Source organism: Sorghum bicolor, chromosome 10 (assembly GCF_000003195.3).
Source record: "Sorghum bicolor cultivar BTx623 chromosome 10, Sorghum_bicolor_NCBIv3, whole genome shotgun sequence".
Classification (NCBI taxonomy): domain Eukaryota; kingdom Viridiplantae; phylum Streptophyta; class Magnoliopsida; order Poales; family Poaceae; genus Sorghum; species Sorghum bicolor.
In genome coordinates, this window is record NC_012879.2 from 60,400,943 (window position 1) to 60,423,570 (window position 22,628).

Sequence of the window (22,628 nt, forward strand, 5' to 3'; positions counted from 1 at the left end):
TGACGAGTCCCTGTGTTTGGTAGCGCTTTACCAGCGACTCAACGAACAACATCACCTCTCTACCAACCAAACGCCTCATAATGTTATAGATCCGTGTGTGAACCATAGTGAATCCAGCTGAGAAAAAGCCCATATAGTTACTTGTTTTATCGGTCATACTTTTCTGTTAGCCAAAAATATATTTTTCTTACGATAAATCAACGATCAGTATTTTCGGTCATAGCGCTTTTGAGACCAACAATGCCTTTGGCAACTTCATCCTCAGGAGTCAGAAACCACGAGTTGGGCCTAAATACTGTTGTCGAAGCACAGGTAGGATAGGAGAAGCGAGGGTCACTTATGAGTTTTTTTTTTAAAAAAAATTCAGCTTCTCCTACCTGTGCAATTCCCTCAAATTAGTGCCATTAAATTCTTCGTGAAGACTTGACAGTCCGTTTATTAAAATTTGTTAATTGATGTATCCTCTGAAAACGTTATTGGAGTATAGTATGAGAAGTCTCCATTCGTCCGTTTCTTCAGTCTGCCTGCTATGCTGCTAGGATCTTGTTTAGTTCACCCTGAAAACCAAAAAAATTTCAAGATTCTCCGTCACATCAAATCTTGTCGCACATGCATGAAACATTAAATATAGATGAAAACAAAAACTAATTACACAGTTTAGCTGTAAATTACGAGACGAATCTTTTGATCCTAGTTAGTCCATGATTGGATAATATTTGTCACAAACAAACGAAAATACTACAGTAGCGAAAACTTTTCACTTTTCGGAACTAAACAAGGCCTAGCTGGCACTTTCTTCTCATCATGACCTGCCAGGGGACCATAAAAACTGGATGTTTTTTTTTCTAGTTAAAGGACACAAACGAGACTGACAGGCCGACCAGAAATAATGCATGCATGGCTGGTCAACGTCCACTAGATCAGCTCCGTTCAAAAACAAGTGCAATTCTATGTTTAAAACAAGCCTAATTTTCTTAAAATGAACTAACTAGTATTAACATTCACGTCTTTAAATAGATTTATTAATAGAAAATATTATTTAATAGTTCTCTTACAAATTTGCTTAACTTAAAACTGTTTCTAACTTTGAAGAATGGGAATTGCACTTGTTTGAGGGATCGGAGGCAGGATCTTTCACCGTAAACAAAAACATTTTTTTTTGCATATATATTATATCATGCAATGTGGTAGAGAGCACAGTAACAGTACTATAGTAGCTGCATATACTGTACTCTCTGCTGATGCACAGCGTGCACTCATGTCTGTTGAAGAGGTGAGCAGGAAACATCAAACATGCACATGCCACCTGTACGTAGCTCCTTCCCCATGCATATGCATGCAAATTGAGCCTGACAAGTCGTATTAGCTAGCCACTATTATTGCTCATCAAAAACGACCTGTCATGGTATCTATCGTTGCCAGTTGCCACAACACGCACGCATGCGTTGTTGAAGTTGAAAACCCACAGCCATGATGCATGTCAACTTGATGCTTGTTTCATTCATCAAATTATTGGGTGTGGGTCGATCTGATTACTTGTTAGCAGGGGTTTTGAGGAACACATCATGCATCCTGATCAACTTACAGGAGACACCAAATAAATACTATACATGTCAGATGTATATATATATATATACATGTATGTATAATATGGTGACATGCATGTGGAAGAAGTACTGTCGTTGCAGCAGGTGCCTGTTGCACACGAGCTCATGAAAGCTACTGCGTGCAGAGATTTGGTACAGCAAGGTCACCTGCAGGATCGTGATTCTAGTCAGGGATCTTTTTGTTGCCTCACAAGTCACATGATCATAAGATCACGATCAAAGGATACGATCCTATCAGATTCCACATGAGATTTATAATAACAGGCTGTAAAAAGTAAAGCCCATATATTGATTTTGACAAGTTTTTAATGAAGTTTGTATAAACTTGATATGACTTATTCATATTATTATCAATTCACCTTAATTTTAAATGATAAAACTGAGTAAAAGTATCTAAGTAATGTCATGCTATATGTATATCAATTAATACATTACTTAACATACTAAAACAAAACTTCTAACACTATCATACTTATACATGTTTATAGAAACTTGGTCAAAGTAGTAGCTCCCAGGAAAAACTTAATTACACTAATTTAAGGTTTTAGTTCTTATAGTACTTTTCTATAACCATAGTTACAGCTAGAAAAAAAATGACATGCCATTAAACTAAACTAATAAATCTTATAATTTAGAACCGAGAGAGTAGATTATATTTTTTATTGTTATTTAATATAATCCGAGCTTATGTTGAATCATAAACAGTTTGCTTGATGCTCACGAGGTGAGGGCAATTCATGCTGATCCCTCAGCACAGCAGTGAGAGCACACATGGACAGAATCACAGGTGTACCCCCCAACTCAGAAAGGCCCATGGCCCATGGCCCATGAGATAGAGAGGACACGTGGGACCCTAACGCGCGGGGCCATTTGGGGCCCACCCGCCTGCATGCAAATGCAGGAGATGAGCAGGGAAACTGACACGGCCGCTGCCCTCCAAAGCCGTTTTCGCATTTGTGGGTCAAACCTGCGGGACCCACCACCCCCACGGGATCTTCTGAGGCCGAGGGGGCTTGATTTGATTTGATCTTACCTCAAGCCTAATCATTCTCCCCTCTCAACTAGGCATTTTTTTCGAGAGGAGTAAAGATTTGGTCACATTCAGATATCCTCTCCTTGCAATTTAGAACCAGAGCATTATGTAAAACTGTACTAGTATTCCTTGCACAGTACTATATAGACTAATGCTCTACACACCGTAGAGAATCTAACCCCATATGGCAGTATGTATGTATGTATGTATGTAGGAGCATGTAACATGCATAGTTGCAAGAGTGTACATACAATATACTTTTATACAGTACAGAATACTCCAAAACAGTGGTATTGTAGTACTATTGGACAGACTATCAATCAATACTGCTCCTAGTAGTAGTGATTAAGAAAATGTTCGTCACAGAAATCAATCCATTCATTTCATTCAATCAACTGGCATGACAATGAGGAGGAAGAGGAGGAACTCCACACTCACCAAAGTTTCTACAGTGTGGGTGTGGGTGTGGCCAAGAGTTTCTGTGTGTGTCCTGTCCTGCCTCTGAATGCCCCTCTGCCTGAAGAGTCATGAGTGTTGAGCCTTTCAAAGTCTGTGCCCCATGGCGTCCAGAAAGATGGTTTTGGACCCTTGCTTGCTGCTCCTGACTTCTCCTTGTTTAGTTGTTTAGTACTAAACTCTTTCCCTTTAGTGTATCTGCAGCAGAGTCTTCACTTTTGTTAACTGCCATTCCTAGCTTCATGATGCTACTGGAAGTTAACAAAAGTGCCATTATCTTTCATTCTTTCTGGGCGGATGAGCAGGTTGTTCACAAGTTTAGCTCCAATTCAGTGAGTACTCATGGCTTCATGAGTTGTACACCTATCATACATTCGCTACACGATGGTGATATATCATGAAAAGAAAAACACGGTATTATCTGCACCGTTGTTTTATTTTTCTAATGTAAGAAGTGAATCACACACAGGATGATGTACATTCTCGATGCTGCTGGCAGCAATTAGCATACATTTATTTATATATGTCCAGCAGAGACGCATCAGTCATCATAGTACCTCTTTGCCTATTATGCATAGATGACACTAATTACTCAATAGTACTAGCAGTACTCTAGGCATCGGCATTAGTACACACAACTGACGGGATCACAAGACAGAGCTTTTTACCCAACAGGACGAATCCTGGAGCCTATCACTGTTATTCTGCCCTAGGGTTCACAAGTCACAATACAACAAAAACCAGATTGGGGGCCTCTCTGCATTCTACTGCTGCTAGCAGTACAGAGACCACACTTAATCCTCAACAGCAAAATCCAGGGATTAATTAGACAGACAAACAAGTGGATGAATGAATGGGGGGATGTGATACTAACACAACACAAGCAAAAGCATCAAGTAGTGTAGTGAGAAAAGTAGTGTAGTGAGAACTGAGAAGGCAGCCGCAGCAGCATGATTCTTTTTCTTTCCATTCCAATCCAATAAAATCCCATCAAATCAACACTAGTAGCTCCTCCCCTCTTCCCTAATGACATGGAAGCCCTCATCAACTCAAACCTACCTTAATGGCCACTGTTCACCATTTATCATAGGGAATAATTGTCCCCCTTCCATTCCCCATATATTAATCCCCCTCCCCTCACCCTCTCCCTCACCCATGGCATTGGCATCTTCCACTCTCCCTCTCCCTCTCACCACCACCACACCTCCCTCCTCCTCCTCACAAGACATAGCAGCCACCACCACCTCTTTCTGTGCTTACCCTCTCGCCTTCTTCGGCTTCGAGGAGAAGGCGGCGGCGATGGAGCTGGACGAGCAGGCCTTCCTGGAGGAGATCCTCTCCCTGCGGAGGGACGCAACCTGGGACTGCAATGCCATGGGGGACTTCTTCTCCCCGGCGGCCGCCATGGACTGCTCCTTCCAGGACCGCCAGCACCAGGTGCCCACTGTCAGCGTCCTCCCCACCTTCACCGCCTCCTACGCGCAGCCACAGCCGCAGCCGACGGCGGCGCCCGGCTTCGACTGCCTCAGCGAGGTCTACGGCGCCGCCGCGGCGTTCGGTGGACCCAATGCAGGCGACTACGGCGGCGAGATGGGGTTCCTTGACGTCGTCGAGCCCAAGGCGGCGGCGGCGGACGGCGTCGGCGTCGGCGGCGCCGCCGCGGGCCTCGAGGTCTGCAAGGTGGAGCCCGTCCTGGCGGAGAGCGGCGGCGCGTTCGGCCCCGGCCCCGGCCTCGGCGCCGCGCCGACGCCAGCCCCGGCGTCCAAGAAGAAGAGGGTCGAGGGGATGCCGTCCAAGAACCTGATGGCCGAGCGCCGCCGCCGCAAGCGCCTCAACGACCGCCTCTCCATGCTGCGCTCCGTCGTGCCCAAGATCAGCAAGGTGAGAACTGAGGAGAAGCAAAACAAAACAAAAAAAAAAATCTCTCCTTTTCCTTGGTGCTTGTCCCCCTCGGCCAAGAAAGGACATTTGCAGCAAGCAAGAACAGACAAACAATCTAATATACGGCGGCTGGGCTGATGATAAATGAAATGCGCGTCGTTGTGCGCAGATGGACCGGACGTCGATCCTGGGCGACACGATCGACTACATGAAGGAGCTGCTGGAGAGGATCAAGCTGCTGCAGGAGGAGATCGAGGAGCAGCAGCAGGAGGCGCCGGGCATGCTCAGCGTCTGCCGGGAGCTCAACCCCATCGAGATGGTGGCCAGGAACATCCCCAAGGTACGTGAAGAAGCTGCTGTTGCTGCTGCGATTGGGGGAAATGTGAGGGCTGAGATGCTGCTGCTGCTACGTGATGGCCTGGTGCAGTTCGACGTGGAGCGGAAGGAGGGCGGCGACACCCGGGTGGAGATCTACTGCGCCGCCAAGCCGGGGCTGCTGCTGTCCACGGTGAGCACGCTGGACACGCTAGGGCTCGACATCCAGCAGTGCGTCATCAGCTGCTTCAACGACTTCGGCATGCACGCATCCTGCTCCGAGGTAGTGACCACTGCCCCACCTTCCATTGGTTCGCTGCCATACATACTCAGTCGTCTCAAATTGGATGCAATGCAATGCAATGCAGCAAGTTTGCTTCTTGATGAATGGTTGCTGGAGGTAAAGAAACGCTGACAATTTCTCACTGATAACAATAACGCAGATGCAGAGGGACATGATCAGCGCGGAGGCGATAAAGCAGGAGCTGTTCAATAACGCTGGCTATAGCGGACGCTGCTTGTAGAGGGCATGGCGTGGCTGGAGGAGGAAGAAGAAGAGGAGGAGCAGGAGGCAGCAATAAATTAAAGCTTAAGCAGCGCTAGTAGCAAGGAGCAGCAGTTTAGTAGTATGAGTTCAGGTCCAGTAGCGGAAAAGGCAGGCAAGGCAGAGGCCGGCAAAGATTTGGGAGGCCTTTTTGCAATCCATCTCCCCATCATAACCCAGAATCCATCTATCCATGTTAGCAGTGTGTGTCGTCCGTCCGTCCTAGCATCGTGCAGGATGCAAAGGTTGCCCTGTGCTGCTGAATCTTTCTCCTATATTTAATTAACAAGAGCAAAGCTCGCTGCCTTTCTTCTAATGATTGATCAGAATGCCTTTCGCGATTCCTTGTCTTTCTGGATATACTATATCTATATCTATATATAATGTTCTTCATTTAGCTCCTCTGTTTTGTTGTGTTCGTTCGTTCATGGTTGTATTTGTGGAGGTATATCAAGGAAGGAAGGAACAACATGTGTGTTGCTGAAATGTTCAGTCCAGCTTATGATCTGTATCTGTAATTCTGTATGCATTGCCAATTCACCATTGCCGGTGGACGGACGGACACTGCAACCAACCAATGAAGCAAAGAAATAGAATTAGAACAGACAAGAAGCAATGAGGCGCTAGAGTGTCTGGCACCACAAAATTCTGCTCGTCTTCTTTTCGCTTGCTGTCACATTCTGATACAACAAGTACTACCAAGCACTAGAGTTCCGGCCGCCTAATAAATCCAGAGGAGGGAGCGGAGCGGAAGAGGAAAACCCCGTTCCATCCATTCCATGCTTCATCTGTTCATCATCATCATCAGCAGCAGCAGCAGCAGCATCTGTAATGATCGCTATCGCGGAGGCTCCAAACTTTGTTGCTTGTCGTTGATCTTGGGGCCCTCTCCTCTCCTCTGTGTGTCCAATCCAAGTCCAAGCATGGCAATGGCATGGAGGGTCGCTTTCGCAATCTCCCGTCTTGCTTGCTGCTCCCGTTGGTTTGGCTCCATGACCGTGGTCCATGCATGACTCCGTTTTCTAAGGGTGGTAAAAGATTTCACCACGGAAGCAGATCAGTGGCCCTTGTCGTATCTCTTGGCGCTCTGCACGGCGACTGCGGGGGCTTGGGCTGGGGACCATGACAAAGCTGACTAGCCGGCCACTCGCTCCTTTGCAGGAGAGAGAAGAGGATGCCGGCAGGGAAAGCGTCATTCATGGACGTATTTGACACCCTAGTAGTAGTTTTGTACTGTATACGGAGTACACTCCTACTGCTACGCAGACAATTTGACGGTGTCCAGCCGTTTGTCTGCCCAACCCGTTTGTTTTTTTTCTTCTTATCAGCTAACAGTTCAATATATTCCTTACCGCTACCGTCATACTTAATGAAATTCTGACTTCTCTAGGAGACAAATAATTTTTAATTTAACTAGAGTTATAACAAATGGTTAACATTTGTATATTCAAATAGATTCATTAGGAAAATAAAGCATCATGACCGAATTTGTAATGGGCCTATCCTAAATCCTAATAAAGCAGCCAACCGCATCTTCAGCTAACTGATTGCTAATGCTGCGAGGAATGAACAACCCCCCACATGTCCTGTGGACGGATATCGTCGTCCACTGAACCTTGTAAAGGTGCTCAATCTAGACTCCAAAGTTTGTACTTTTCTTGTCCAAGTCCCAGGCCAGACGCCTTTTGCTTTGCTTTCCGTAATCGCAATATCTTATCTAATACAAACAAGACTGCTAATGTATAGGAGTATCATCATAGTATAATACTAGTGGTAGATGGAATGAGTTGCCATCAGGACAAAGATGAATGGAGTTTATATAATAATATTAATAAGGAAGTAAAAGAATGACACAGGCTTGCGCAAGTAATTAATTAAGAAAAGAAAAAAAATGACTCGAACCTGAACCGGTCGAGATGTGATGGGGACGCGTAGGTACGGTGGGTCATGGGTGTTGGCAGCAGCAGCAGCCTCAGCCTGGGACTTGAGACTGGCAGGCGTGTCACTATAGTTTGCCAACAGTGGAGTATTGTCTTGTGTGGGAGCGCCAGCAGCACAGCACAGCACAGCACAGCACGACGAGGTCAGAGGTGGCAACGTGCCGGCGAGGCGACAAGCATGGCCATGGCCGGCCGATCACGTTCATCTGATCACCTCGGCGCTGCAACTGCACTGTAGAGTTGCCGCGCGAGGCGGGCGCCCTCCATGGCATCCGATGGGCGTCGCCGATCGTCGGCCGCAATGATTACGATATCAGTCATCATCATTAACCATACATAAATATACAGCGTGCTTATATTAGTCCGTCCACGAGCCCCATCATCTCCATCACCACCGGTGCTAGTCCAGTAGGGCTCGATGGATGGTCATGGTTCCCAGCGTCTGTCTGTCTTCTCTTCAGCGCAGCACCACACCACGCCACGCCATTGCCGGCCATGTGCTGGTGGAGTGTGGGTGTATAGGGAACACCCAACTGGGCCGGACCCAGATAACTAGCTGGGCTGGACCTTAAATACTGATCCTATTAATAACTGCAGTCATGATTGCTTGCTTGTCTTGCCATGTGCCTTCCCATTTCATGGCCCATGGCGTCGCTACTTGCATTGCCTCTTGCCTGTGCTTCGCACGGTTAACCTCACACTCACAGCACCACCATTCGTTTCAATTCCAGTGCCAATGGACCAACACTACGATTTTTTACTGCTATAAGTGCTACCCCAAGAGGCCAGAGATATGTTGTAGTTGAAGTAGTACTAGTAGATGAAAGAAGCATTGGTATGCTAGGTACAGCAGCAGCAATAGGGGCGTAGGGCAGGTATGGTTGGGGGGCTATAAACTGAAGGGTCGCCACTTTCTGCCCAAAGTTTCTGTCCACCAATGCATATATATACATATACTGCTACATAATTGGCAAGGGGGGGGGGGGGGGGGGGGGGGAGATAGAGAGGACGACCTGTTATTATATACAACTTTTAGAACCATGGCATCCACCAGATGTACATTTTGCCGAGGTTGTTGAGGGAGACCGCTTCAGCGATCAGCCGCCGCGCTTGGCCTTCCACAGATAGCGGCAGGGAAGGGCTGGCTTTGACACCCACCAGAACTCCCTGGAGCCTTGCTTTGATGTTGGTGATGGCCCTCTGGAAGATTGGATTGTAAACAATAAGAGACACATCGGAATTCTACCGGTGTAATGGTGGTTACTACTTCTTAGACATGTCAAGCGCGCGCGCAGTGCCCTTGCTGCATATGCATCATACCTGTGCGTGTGGGTTCTGGACTTCACCTCCACTAGACTTGTTAAGTTTGGTCCACTCGACGAGTGGATCATGGATGAAGGTCTCAAGGACAGTCATGAGGGTCTCCTTGTGGGTCCTGAGAACAGATAGAGTGATTTCACACACCTTTAAAAATACGCCTTCATACCCAGTGATGCCCAAGCCATCGATCATGTTCTGCAGTTGAAGTTCAGCAAAAACCATGTTATAGGTCAGATATCCACAAGGCTTGAAAGGCACGAAAGCTAACCAAGACATGCTCTCGCTACTTACCTGTGTAAGCCTAAACGGCACCACCTCAGGCTTGTCCAGTAGCAAGCCCCTATCAAACAGGCAGCTAAAATCCACGTGCACACAGTCCCCGGTTGTCGAATCGAAGAGGATGTTTTCACCATGCCTGTCGCCCAGCCCCACAATGTGCCCAACCATCGACCACACTGCCGTGGTATGTGCATATGCCACTCTAGCACGAAACCATGCAGCTGGTTCAGAGAATGTTGTCAAGAACCATTTGTGGAAAACTGGGGGAAACATTGGAAGGATTCTGGTCTTCAGCATCACATCGTCAGGCATTTTCCCATGGCATGTGTCATATATCTTCTTGATTTGTGAATTTGTTTTCGCCCTATCAAACTTCCCAAGAGTTATGTAGATGTCCTGAAGAATATGCCGAAGACCACGAGTATTGGGCACCCATTCTACCATTCCACAATCTTCGGTAAGTGGTACAACTGCAAAGGTTCTGATATAGAGCTTTCTCCTGCGGCTCTCAGGGACCTTGGAGAGGAGACGGTTGATCATTGCATTGAACTCCATCATGCGTGAGTCTTTCCTAAGATCATCCTTAGGTTTGCAAAGAAATGGACGTTCAACTCCATCACTTCCAAGGAAAACAACCTGAAGTTCAAATTGATAAGCTGGTGAGTTGCAACCAGCCTAGTGAAGTATAGCTACAGGACTATAGCTAACTCTGATACTAACAAAGTTGTACAAGTGTCGAACAGCCTTTTAACTTCGATATCAAATTCAACAATGATTTGTACAACACTCTAGAAATATTCACCATCTAACAAAATTTAGAATGTCTTTTGATGTGAAATTTAGTTAGCCTAAACAGTTGCTCTTCATACTAATAATCCAGTAATCAAGCAAGGCAATACTCAACGTACCTTCTTTGGTTTCTGAAGGGAGTTGAGAATTTCTGCTTCATCAGCTATTCCAGCTATAGTGGGATGTTGAGAGACTGAGAAGGGGTGAAAACCAGATTGATCCGACATATTTGAATCATATGATGGCAGAGTCACAGTTAAAGCTTGCTGGACAGGTAAGATAATTCCTAGTGGCATCATTCTTTTCAAGGCACTGAACTCAGTTGAGATGTTTATTGTTTTTGCCCTTGGTTGCCCTGGATGAGAGCAGAGCCTAATAAGATGGCCTATAAGATTAGTAAATTGACTGAAGAGTGCATTACTCGCACGCCGACATCCTTTCTTTGCTGACTGCAATATTTCTGCAGCAGCATCTCGTCTTGCCAGAACAGTGGAATTAGACACTGCAGCCATCATCCAAAGAGCTTGTTGAGGGTATTCCCGTAAAATCGATGTGATGATGCATTTGACCATTTTGACAACATCAGCATTTTGGTGACAGATGCGGGAGATCAACTGAGACAGCACAGTAAGCCACTGATATGTTGGTAGATCCTTCAAACACCCACGTATGAGGCCTAAAACCTGCAATGGGCTGATTAAGTTTCTTATGCAGAATGAAAAAAAATTAATATGAAAAGGATGTGCAATCGATTTACATTTGCATTAATCTCTTTCATTCGTTGATTGGAGGAAGATTCATTTCGGACATATATGCTTCCAAATTCAAACCAAAGAGTAAGCATTCGAGGCAGTGCTTGAAAAAGATTCTTATGTCCCCTGTGAAGTGCTTTTCCATAACATAGTAGCACTCCTGGAAGAAATTCACACCAAGGCTTCTCTTTTTCTTCAATTGCCCTGCTTGCAGAGCTAGAAGGGACTGGTCCAACTTTACAAGCAAACTTATCTTCTTGCCTTTTCCTAGCATCAACAAGCAAATCATCAAAAAACTTTGCCATGCAGAAAAAACCTTTTTCCCACTTGGGCCGCAATTCTGTTACTCTAGAATAGAGAGATTTGATATCCGCACTCTGTTTTTGCCCTGTATTGTGAATCCATCTAGTATAGAGAAGCAGGGTTTTAGACACATCTGGATTCTCTTTCGATGCTTGTGTTGCAGAGATAGGTGCATTTGGCAAAGCAAGAGAGAGGCTACAAAGAGATGAAACAACGGCGTTTCCCAAAACTTCCGCTGGCATGTTGATAAGCGTTTGCTGAAGTTCAGCTATAGCGCTATCAAACTTCCGTATATTCCAGAGATACTTTGCCTTCTCCATGTGAGCATTGGGGGCACCTGAGGCATCTGCTTCTAGTATTGCAAGGTGGGCTGTCTCATTGTGACCAGCCAAACGGCAGAGCTTAGCATACTGAAGCCAGCAGTTCCCAACCTGAACATTCATATGACTCTGACTAAAAACCACCCTTCGAAGAGCAAGTAAAGGTTCTCTTGTCCATAGTGATGGCTGTGTGCATCTCAGACGGTTCTCCCAATCCTTTGTTAACTTCTGAAAGTTTGGATCGTTTGCACAAAATGACTTATCAATAAATGACTCATCTCCCAACAGGGAATTGAAGTCTTCCAACTCACGCAACATATGGAGCTTGACAACATAAGGATATGCACGCATATATGAGTCCATGCCTGCCGCAGCCAGAGGTACAAGCAATGCTTGCTTGGACTGGGCAATTTTTTCAGCAACCAGAAACTGATCTTTAATCATCATGGCCTTGAATATCTTAGCAAGATCCATGTCAAAAGAAGCATTATTCTCAGAACTGCTGAACACCAGACCCTTGTCTGTCCCAGTCAGGTATGAATCCATGAGATCCCATCTCCCTAATCGCCACGCTGCTTGCACTCCATGCATGCACCAAGTTTTCTTATACTGGGGTATACTGCAAACCAAACCGTCCACATGGGCGATCATGCCTTGAAGGTGGCACATGTTTAGCAAACAATTAAGAACATCGGATTGTCTATGAACAGAGGTAGGTTCCATTTGCAAGGCCTGTTCACATAAGGTTAGGACTTCAGCCCAGTTTCCAGCTTTCTCATTAATGATAAGCTGATCCTGTAGGCTCGATGACTTCCTCAGATTTGCTAAACCTAGGAGGCCATCAGGCTCATCCAATCCTCCATATATTTCCATAAGAAAAGATATGTCATTGTCTGAAAAGGTGCCACTACACTCCGCAGCTGGATTGGAGGAACCAGAATTCTCCAGGACATGGGATTCAAAGTACATTAGAGCACGAGCATGAGCTTGACATCTAAGAGAGGCCCTTGCTAGAGTGACTTTAGGTATAGCAGCCAGCAACTCAGCAACATTGCTACACTGCACCAGCATTTGATCCTGTTCATGATCAGAATATGTTCCATCTTTCAGTTTACCTCCATGCTTCCCAGCCGTGGCATAACTAGACTGGGATAAAGCAATTTCCTGTTTGAGGTCATCAACCCATTGCCCAAGATTATCAAGTAAAGTGAAGATGGCTTGAATACAGACCTCACTCTGCCCCACTGCAATTTCATGAACAGCAGCCCCACTATTTTCAGAAGCAGCAGCATTGAGAACACACAGAATTTCCTCAGTAATGCTCTGACGAGCCTCTGGAGTACCATAACAGACAACATTTAAGACCGAGTATGGTAAGAGATATATTGCAGTTGGCATGTCGTGCAGAAGAATTAAACGACATGCACTAAAAATACTAGAACGGGATCCAGTTGCATGTGATGACAACTTTCTAATCCAGTTGTATATCCACCTTCTAAAAGACATTGTTGGGCGGAATATTGGGCCGGCTAAAGCAGAATCAGTTGGGTTAGGAAGATGAAACCTCGATGTTAAGCATGGGGCAATGATTTCCTTGACATAATTTGAGAAACGGTCCCACAACTTCTGGCCCCTGTAGCTCATCTCACAACAATTTGATTCTTCACTAGATGAAGACTGGCAACCTGCCAATTTTAGTAGCTCCTGGATAGCAAAGGCAGCAGAATCTTGCACTGTAGTGTCAGCAGCAGCTCTGAATGCCCTTGCAAGATGCTTGTGGATCAACTCAAATATCAGATCATCATCTGAACATTCTATCTTAAAGCGCTCACAAGAACTTACCTTCAACTTAGCAGGATCAACAGCACCAAGTGCGCCAAGACAGTCTGCACAAACTAGTTTCAGTCTCTGGCCAACAACAGTCCTTGATTGCTCTGCACATCCCTTAAGTAAAGCCATAACTAAAGAGCTTATTACATCCAAATCAGCAATATCTTCACCAATGATAAGAGTAGTCATATCCTCCCTTCTGACCTTGAATAATTTACTCAGCTCACAAGCTACCATGTACCTCACATTTAAGCTTTCGTGATTAAGACCATTGACAGCATCCTTCAGATGATCTTGCAGTGTCATTAGCCCTCTAGCTTCCTGTATTACCTTGTTTACTTCCGATAAAGACGGTATGCTAGGCAACAGTGGTAGTTCACGTATATGTTGCTTTAGCAAGCTATTGTTTTTCACAACAAGCTCTTCTAGGATTTCAACAATTTTACCTAGGTTCGCGGAAGGACATCCTCTGCACCTTTCCAGAGATGGAATGAAAGCAGCAACAACTTGGGACAGAACATATTTGATACTACTTGGTGATACTTCAGCCAATTGCTTTATGAAAAAATGTAAGACATCAAGACCACCCATCTGGAGACCTTCCTTATCAATGGCGAAACTCAACAGAACCATAATCTTTGGCGTATGTGTACTCAAATAAGGGCCCATCATCTCAATCAGTTTCCTTATTCGCTGGAGAGCTTGCTTTTGAAGCTTCATATCATCAGAGTGAAGCATCTTCTTGTCAATGCTATTGAGAAGGCGAACAAATTCATTCCTCAAAAACTCAGGAAGAGTTTCACTGCCTGTCAGAATTCTAGCAATATTCTGAATTGTTGGTGAGATTTTTGCTGTCCTGAAATTAATATATTATTAGAAAATTGTTCATATATACCTAACATTTACAATGAACTGCGCATCTAATGGAAAGAATATAACCTTATATCATTCTCAATCTGATCAGACTCCCCAGGAAAACATACAATTTCATCAAGCAGTGTAGGCAAAGCAGCTGCAAATATCTCTTTGCTATCAGTTCCCGTCTCATTCTTATAAAATTGCAGAACTGATGGTAAATGCTGCCCATCTTCATAAAAAAGAGCAAAGCAGAGAACTTTAGGCAACATATTTACAATCAGTGGTACCCACTCAGTGTTTAGATGGCTTGCCAGTTCACGCAGAGTAAAAATAGCATGGTTATTGTTTGGGTGCGATACAATGAGCTTTGGTATAACTGATGGAACCATTCTCTTAATCAGCTCTACGGTCTTAATACCTACAACGTCCTCAGCGAATTCCTTAATTATCACTGGATGAGTCACAAGTCTAGATGACAGATAGTCATATAAATTATCTCTAGCATGTGAGTACTTCAAGAGGAAGAGATCCAGTCCTCCTTTGAAACAGTATGCACAGCATCTGTGAATTAATCTCAATGCAGTCATCCTTATGATGGAATTATGATTATCAAGCTGGCCAATAAGTAACACAAATGAGGAGAAGAAAACTTCTCCATGAATATCACTAACTTTCACAATAGTACCAATTGATTCCAGAAGTGTCAAAAGAATCTGAGAATCTTCAACTTTGGTGAAAGCACATTTTATCTTGTCCATGAACAGTTCTTTAGACCCTCCATTCATTCCCAGTCCACCAGAAAACAAAATATCCATAACACTGTTTTCCAAGAAGCAGTAGACTACACCAGAAAATGCTTCCCTGACAGCTTTCATTTCATGACACAGAAGAAATTCAAAACACTGATTCCACCGAGTTCTCATATCAAGTAGAAGATGCCTGCTAGAATGCCTCAATAACCGTGGCAAAACTTCAACCACAGAAACTATAGATTCCTGAGAAGTCCCTGTGTAGAGAAATTTGAAAAAGAGAGTGTGGGCCTTGGACATGTTGATATTGAAGTCCACATTCTCAACCTGTAATGGTGCAATGTCCACTATAGAAACTTGCTCTTCATTGTGGACAGTTCTATTCATGATATCACATTGAGGACAACAGAAACCTCTCAAGAGAAGATCTAATGTTGACACAGGTTGTTCATAGTGCTTGTCCAAGAATAGCTTGCAATGGTCCCCCACATTGTCAGTGTGATCGGTGGTTCCATTTAAGCAAGATAGAAAACCAAGTGAAAAGGCAATACTTTTCCCTGTGTTCTCGAGTCCTAAAGCATCCACTGACCTGCAAGCAAACAAGGGACAGCATAGTAAGATATCAACCTAAAATCATGGAACTACATGTATTTAAGAACAAAATTTGAAGGATAGAATCACATGTACTTGATAACAAACAAAATAACTTGTTAAAAAACTTTTAACTGGAAAAGTGCATCTCATCTACAATAATCATGAAAGGGGAAGCAAGTCCACTCACTCCAGTTTCTTAAACATTGCTCCAAGCATCCTAGGACCAGAATATAACACAATTATGGGTAGTGATATAATTGCCTCATTTTTAATCTCAGCAGTTCCATTACGGATAGCCAAATCAAGGAATTCAAGATCACATCCAGAAGTCAGTCTATTGCCAATCTTAGCAAATACTTGCAACAAAAGATATTCTATCTTGTAGTTTGAACTAGTTTCAGTGACAGCATGACCAACATCCCACATCAGTTTCAACATGCTGATGAGGTTAGCATATGTTGGATGAACAAAATGTGTACCATCACCAATCAACTGTGAGTCATCTTCAAGAAGTTTAGTGTGCCCAGGAAGATTGACTGCACCAACATTAAGACAAAAAGGGTTAGCTACTAAAGTTGAAATAAAGAGATGCACAAGTTGATTACCATATACTCAGGAAGGTCAAGCACAACCTAAACCTTAAAAACTTGTAAGCTGATGTCAGGGAGAAACAGATCCCTTACGTATACCATTTTTTACAAGCCTAACTGTCCTAATGTTGCAGTCTTGAAGATGCTTTGTTCAAGGGATGATGCTGCAAAATTGCAAGGGTGTAGAATCTGGACCACCACAAACAGCTCCCGGTGCATGCTAAGTAAGCTAGCTTATCTAGGCATTCGGATTTGGGAATGGGGGTAATTTGGGGTTACTTTTCAGAGCAGTACAGTGCTTATTTATAAACGCTGCTGTGGAAAAAGAGCACAGGCAAATCATTCTGTTCAGTTTGGCAAAACAGATCGAGCTTGACACATTATTTCTTCCCTGGTCCTTAGTCTCACATTCCACGCATTTGTTCTGTATTTTTAAACACAACTGTATCTCTGTCTACAAGATTACAACTTGATTTTCTAAAGAAAAAGTAGCCAAAGAATTTAAAAACGAAAGTGGTCGTACCAAATATTTGACAATGCCAAGCAGATCCTTATAGGATTAGACTAAGCTACACACAAGGTTTTATAAACTAGGAAGTATTACCCAACATGAAAGGGAAATTAAGAAGTACTCCCTCCGTTCCAATTTATAGGTCGTTTTGGTATTTCTAGATACACATTTTTTATTATGTATCTAGACAATATTGTATATCTAGGAAGCTATGTACCTAGAAAAGCCAAAACGGCCTATAATTTGGGACAGAGGGTGGTAGCACATATTTAGAGCTCTTACAAGACAAATGAACCTGATGTCTCAAAGACAGATCATAAGCAAATCGCAGCACACAAGGCCCAACAAGACGTGCACAAAATGCAAAGTGCTGCTAAATTAAAGACATGCAGAAGTGGAAGGCTCACATTGGAGAAGCATTACAGTATGAAGAGCTTCAAAATACAATGGCGCGTCAAATGAATGCAAGTTTCTCTGGGCTGTCTGCAAGATTAATAATTTTTAGGATGAAAAAAATACAAGCTAAATCAATAAACATGCAAGTTTTAGTGATTTTTGCCTACCTGTTTATGAATCCAAGAAATCCAGGAAAGGACTTGCTTAGAAACTCTGGTAAACAGACTTGTCTTCGGATAAACACATAATGAAATACACAGCAGACTAATCACTTCTATAGCAGCCTCAGGGTCTAATGGATAAGTCTCATGATTGTCTGGTGACAGGCAATTAATCAGTGAATTTAAAGACTGTAGAAAAGCATAGCCATAATCTTCCTTTTCAAATCCAGTGGTAGCAGAAAATCCTGATTCAGTCATCTTCTGACGTTTGGCAGAACTGCTTTCCTCATGCCGTGATATTCTTTTCTGGCCAACTTTTGGCAACTCAATTTTTCCAGATCTTGCCTGAGGACTGCTTTGACTGTTACCATCATCCAGAGCAAAAAAGGTTTGACCAAATTTGCTGATAACCGCTCGAATGCATAGAATCAGTTTTCTGCAACGTTTTGGCAAGCAGAGCAACTTCAGAAGGATTTCTGGTTTCCATACTTGTACAGAACAAACTTCAACTATTCTCTTGTATGCAGTGCACAGTGCAACCTGAAAAGGAGTACGGGTTAGTAGATGGAACTATGCATAGAACCTAGGTAAGTAAAGTTGGTCCTTGAACCTGAAGTTCTGCACTTTTGCTGGTCTTTACTGCTTTTTCGAGAATATTAACAATATCAACAGCTGTAGATTCAACAATATAGTCAGGACATGAAGAATGCAGTGCACGAAGACACGCTCCCATTGAGAAGTCATAATCTGCATCTCTGCAGAAACCAAGATAAAGCGTTTTGGTAATGTGTCAGCTTTCTGGATTCCAATAAACAAGGAGGAACCAAAACCTATGTTATAAGTTACTACTTCTATTTGATATATAAATCATTTTAGACCTTGGCAGAAGTCAGGAACTACAGTAGCAGTGTAGCAGAGAATGTTGCCAGTCAAGACCTCATTCATTACAAGGATTGTTTTCCTATCCTCCAAAGGGACCTAATTCTTAATTCTCTCCCCACGAAGAATGTACGGGAAATGATGACACATATATTGATTAGCAATTTAGAGCATCCAATTAGCATGGGCAGAATAGGAACAAAAGGAGAAATTTGAATGACAAATTTTAAGAAGAGCTGTAAAACGTTAAACCTACAATTGGAACCATATGGAGTATGGATTTTCACATGGTAGGATGAAGTGATATGTCTAGTTGCAATTTCCTTTGACCTTGAACCTTATATGAATCATCTGTCTGGATCTAATTTAATTATTCTCTTCGATGACCAAATAAACCACCCAATTACTGCCACCATTCAGATTTAGAGCATGCCTTTTATTTTCCTGTGGGCTTGTTCAAATTTAGAAAGTGCAACTATCTTCCAAGGAATTAAAGTACAGTTATATGTTTGTTAGTGGTTCTCTGCTTTGGTTCAGAGGCAAGTTATTTGAGCAAAGGCAGTAATTGATCCACGGTCATGCACATACACATGCGGCTTCATTTACTGCCTGTGTAACTAGTAAACATGGCAGGAAACAAACTTCAGAGAGGATGTATACAGTATACTTAATGAATTAAGCAAGTGCAATATTGTTGGCTATCATGCTCCTTGGTATATGAGCCAAAAAAATGTGGGCCCTGAAAAGAAAAAAAAGTAAGGAGTATTTGCTAGGTATAGTCTAATTAGCAGCTGGTTAGCATGTAGGTTGGCAGCACATTCTTCACTTGAGTCAGTGCAAGGCTGGAGAAAATAATAGGAAATTTGGTTTGGTACAAGCAACTTGGAACTTGGAAGGACAATGATGCACATGCAGCACATAATAGAAAGGAAAATTATCTCAACATGCTGGTTCGTGCCTTCGTGGAGTCAAACAGCTGACTTGCATGCATGCCTTTGTTGAAGAGAAAAATGTTGATCACTTCTTTTAATTTATCTAGCTTTCACATGCTCAATTTTTTTCGCAGTTGGCCAATACAGCAAAACAATACTGATGGTAGTTGTGGGCTAGTTCTCATGCAGAAAATGGTTATAACTAGGGTGTCCTTTATGCGTAAGTGTGTTGCCTAGGGTAGTAGGGTTTGTTGTCTGGGCTGTCATGGTTAGGATTTTTCGCTGGTTTTCCATCTAATAAACTGTGTGTCTGTATGGTTTTCAGGCCACTTTCCCCTATAAACCGGGTCAATTCCATTCTACTTAAATGAAAGGCAGAGCTCCTGCCATTGTGTTAAAAAATAGATTCAATTCAGATTCAAAAAGAGTAAATAGTGAAACATCCAAGTTATATTTTTGTTCCCACCTTGAACTAAAGACACGATGGACAAAAATGAAAAAAATGCATAGCTGAGCAACTTTAAAGTGGTAACTATCTGTTTCATTTATAATTTTACAGAGAGAAGTTCCAAGCAATAACATTCCAGTGACAGTAAAGAGAAATAGTATACCAAAAACGCGTGCAAAGCAGCTAAAGAAAACAGATCCAGCATAACGATAACCCAGTATTGTGTCCAAGATCCAACTGATGTCTCCTCAATTGGGTGCAGTAATTTCAATAACTGGGAGCAATGAGTACGAACATAGTTATACCTGATATCAGAGAGTTCGCTAATTTCTTGGCTCAAAATGCAAGTGATTGAACAAATGATGTTTTCTAGAGGAAGAATCTCAGGAGTCACTACTGTGGCAACAATACGTGCAAAATCAAAACAAACCTGTTGCAACAGATTGATTTTCAGATACTGAAGGATAACCAAAAGTTAAAGCTATTCATAAAGAGAGATACCAACCTTATGCAGAGAACCATCCCCATAGCAGAGGATAGAACAAGCAGCAGAAACAAATGGCATGTTAACAAGCCCATCGACATACAAGGTCCCATCTGTAAGACACTTGTTAACTAGTTTAATCAACGAAGTGGCAAATGGGCGCCATCTTGCATTGCCTGTCAGATCAACCAGCACACCAGGTCCATTCTTAGGTCGGCAACTAGCTGGGAGCTCACTATAAGGCCCAGGTGTGTCTAATATATCCAAGAAGGATCCACTGAGGCATTTAACTAAACATCTTCCAGGAGGCACACCACTAGGACTTCTGTCATGCAATGATGCCACATATAGCACATCTGTTGGATTGGACAAGGTCAAGTTTCAGCCCTTTCTGCATGACTTAACTAATCATATTCCTACATTGTCTGTGATTATAGAATATAAGATGAACAGAATAAAATGCATACCTTCTACCGCAACCATAGCATCTAGAAAGAATTGTCTGTAGGCTTCACGGTCACCTGTACGGAGAATGGAGAGAAGATTCCAAACTGCCTGGAATATGATATCATGGCTCAACCTGCAAAAGTGAAGAAAGAACATACATGTAAACAATAGGTGGATGTTTAGCAAGTGACGTGCACCGATGTGAAACTTAGATAGCACTACCTTATCAGTTTACTTTTTTTATAAAAAAAAAGACTACAAGGATGACAGTCACACACACTTGTAGTTCACATTATACTATTATTACTATACATGTGAAGTCGTCCTTAGCCTACTAGGTCATTTTCCCTTTGACCCACAAAGGCCACAAGAAGAAATCCAAAGGTAAATTTATGTCCAGTTGCAGGTAACTTGGTACTCCTACTCTGGTAAATTAAGACACATGTTGCCAGGCACACTATACAGTAATCACTAGTGGGTATCTGCACCTTTGGCCTCTTAGGCACAGAGATTATAAGCACCTTTGGCCTCCTAGTGGGTATCTGCTCCATCCACATCTGGATAGTAATTGGATTGGTACCGAATGGACAAATATACAACACCACTGCACAACTGTATGGATGGGGATAAATCTGTGTACATTTTTTTTTTAGCAAAACAGTGTACAACATGCCATACGAGGTTCCAACCAAAGCACATTCATACCACAATAGCACCCGCAATCTATTCCAGAATAGATGAAGCGATTGGACTAGGGTTTAACGGGGGCTGAAAGGAGGGGAAGGAAGGCAGTGCCTGAAATTGGGCTCGGCGAGGAACGTGATGATGCGGGCGATGACGCTGAGGACGTCGGCGGCGCGGCCGTTGTAGAAGACCCCGGGGAACTTGAGCGCCGTGAAGCCGACCAGCTTCAGGATCGCGCTGACTTCCCTGAGCCTCCCGGCGGCTGCAACCTCGGGTCCACACGGCAACGGTCAGGCCAACCGCGGTCCGCGGGAGATGAAGGTGGACGGAGGGGGCGAGAAAGGGGGCGCACCTTTGGGGGAGGGGATGACGTAGTCGCGGAGGAGGTTGGGGAGCACCTCGCGGAGCTTGACCTCGAGGTGCGCGGAGCCCGACTCGGCGCCGTCGGACTCCGTGGAGGTCGAGGTGGACGCGATGAGCGCGCGGAGCTCGTTGATGTAGGTCGCCATTGCGCCGCGATCGCCGCAGCCGCCGCCACCGGAACGGGGGCGGGGGCGGGGGCGGGGGCCGGAGCGGGAGGGTCGGAGGGCTCGGCGGCGGCGGGCCCTCGATGGCCTTCCCCTTCTCTCTTTTCCCTCCTTAATTTCGAACGGCAGTGGAGGGGAAGGGTAGGAGACAGGTTCCAGGTGTGTTCCCCTCCCTTCTCGGCCTGTCCGACTCTCCGTCATTCCCACGCGTGGGCTCAATTGGGCCGCAAAGTAGGCCCAATTCATAATTCAGAGACTTGGGTCCTTTTTCCTAGCAAAATGTGTCTATCCTTCTATCTAAAAAAATAAAATGTCTATGCGTTGTAACAAAACTTGATGTAATGCATATATGAATTAGACTCCATGTCATAATTATACGTAATCTGTTCACTGTCATAATTAGACTCCATGTCTAGGTCACATGTACAAGAAACAAAGTGAAGGTTTTTTTTGCAAGGGACATATACATAAACGAAGGGGTATGGACTTTCTATGAGGCCCTGTTTAGATGTGAATTTTTTTTGGATTTTGCTACTGTAGCACTTTCATTTGTATTTGATAGTTAGAGTTTAATTATGGACTAACTAGACTCAAAAAATTTGTCACGCGATTTACAGGCAAACTGTACAATTAGTTTTGTTTTCGTCTGCCTCATGCATGCGTCCAAAGATTCGATATAACGGGGAATCTTGAAAAATTTTTGGGTTTTGGGAGGAACTAAACAAGGCCTGAGTCGCTTAAAATGTTTTGGGATCCAAGAAATACAGTTTCAGGGTTGATAGATCTAGATAAGACCTCCTTTAAAAAATAATGGTTCTCTCGCAAAAAAAGAAGAAAAAATGGATCTCTGATACATGTTACTCTTGATTTTTGCGCATGAATCCGTTTGGAAATTGAAATCTGAAAAGGCTTGATTTGAAGAGGGGGGAATAGCGTATATATATATATATATATATATATATATATATATATATATATATATATATATATATATATATA

The 22,628-nt window shown here is 43.5% G+C and overlaps 2 protein-coding genes across 3 annotated transcripts; one reads left to right on the top strand and one right to left on the bottom strand.

The window, feature by feature from the left end:
• LOC8065009 (serine/threonine-protein kinase ATR) lies at positions 21–21,746 on the bottom strand. Of its 2 annotated transcripts, XM_021449635.1 has the most exons (16): positions 21,455–21,746; positions 21,214–21,364; positions 20,439–20,551; positions 19,993–20,327; positions 19,793–19,917; positions 17,839–17,983; positions 17,235–17,768; positions 17,079–17,154; positions 15,758–16,106; positions 14,309–15,565; positions 10,922–14,225; positions 10,284–10,847; positions 9,388–10,011; positions 9,097–9,291; positions 8,790–8,976; positions 21–557 (listed from the first exon to the last, which is right to left on the bottom strand). In XM_021449635.1, exons 1-15 carry the CDS (start codon positions 21,609–21,611, stop codon positions 8,809–8,811), a joined length of 8,097 nt encoding a protein of 2,698 aa, XP_021305310.1. In that variant the 5' UTR covers positions 21,612–21,746; the 3' UTR covers positions 21–557; positions 8,790–8,808. The 2 variants fall into 2 exon arrangements, with proteins under 2 accessions (XP_021305310.1, XP_021305309.1); XM_021449634.1 differs by lacking the exon at positions 21–557 and having other exon boundaries at positions 8,759–8,976.
• LOC8065008 (anthocyanin regulatory R-S protein) lies at positions 4,219–6,229 on the top strand. Its single transcript, XM_002437565.2, has 4 exons — positions 4,219–4,977; positions 5,147–5,317; positions 5,405–5,575; positions 5,736–6,229. Exons 1-4 carry the CDS (start codon positions 4,252–4,254, stop codon positions 5,814–5,816), a joined length of 1,149 nt encoding a protein of 382 aa, XP_002437610.1. The 5' UTR covers positions 4,219–4,251; the 3' UTR covers positions 5,817–6,229.

Excerpts from the sequence above, each read along its gene's own strand:
- LOC8065008 (XM_002437565.2), top strand. The coding sequence starts at position 4,252 with ATGGCATTGGCATCTTCCACTCTCCCTCTCCCTCTCACCACCACCACA. Across the intron at positions 5,318-5,404 it reads TGGCCAGGAACATCCCCAAG|TTCGACGTGGAGCGGAAGGA; the intron begins GTACGTGAAGAA and ends GGCCTGGTGCAG. Across the intron at positions 5,576-5,735 it reads TGCACGCATCCTGCTCCGAG|ATGCAGAGGGACATGATCAG; the intron begins GTAGTGACCACT and ends ACAATAACGCAG.
- LOC8065009 (XM_021449635.1), bottom strand. The coding sequence starts at position 21,611 with ATGGCGACCTACATCAACGAGCTCCGCGCGCTCATCGCGTCCACCTCG. Across the intron at positions 17,155-17,234 it reads TTTCTTGGATTCATAAACAG|ACAGCCCAGAGAAACTTGCA; the intron begins GTAGGCAAAAAT and ends TTAATCTTGCAG. Across the intron at positions 10,012-10,283 it reads CCCTTCAGAAACCAAAGAAG|GTTGTTTTCCTTGGAAGTGA; the intron begins GTACGTTGAGTA and ends TTTGAACTTCAG.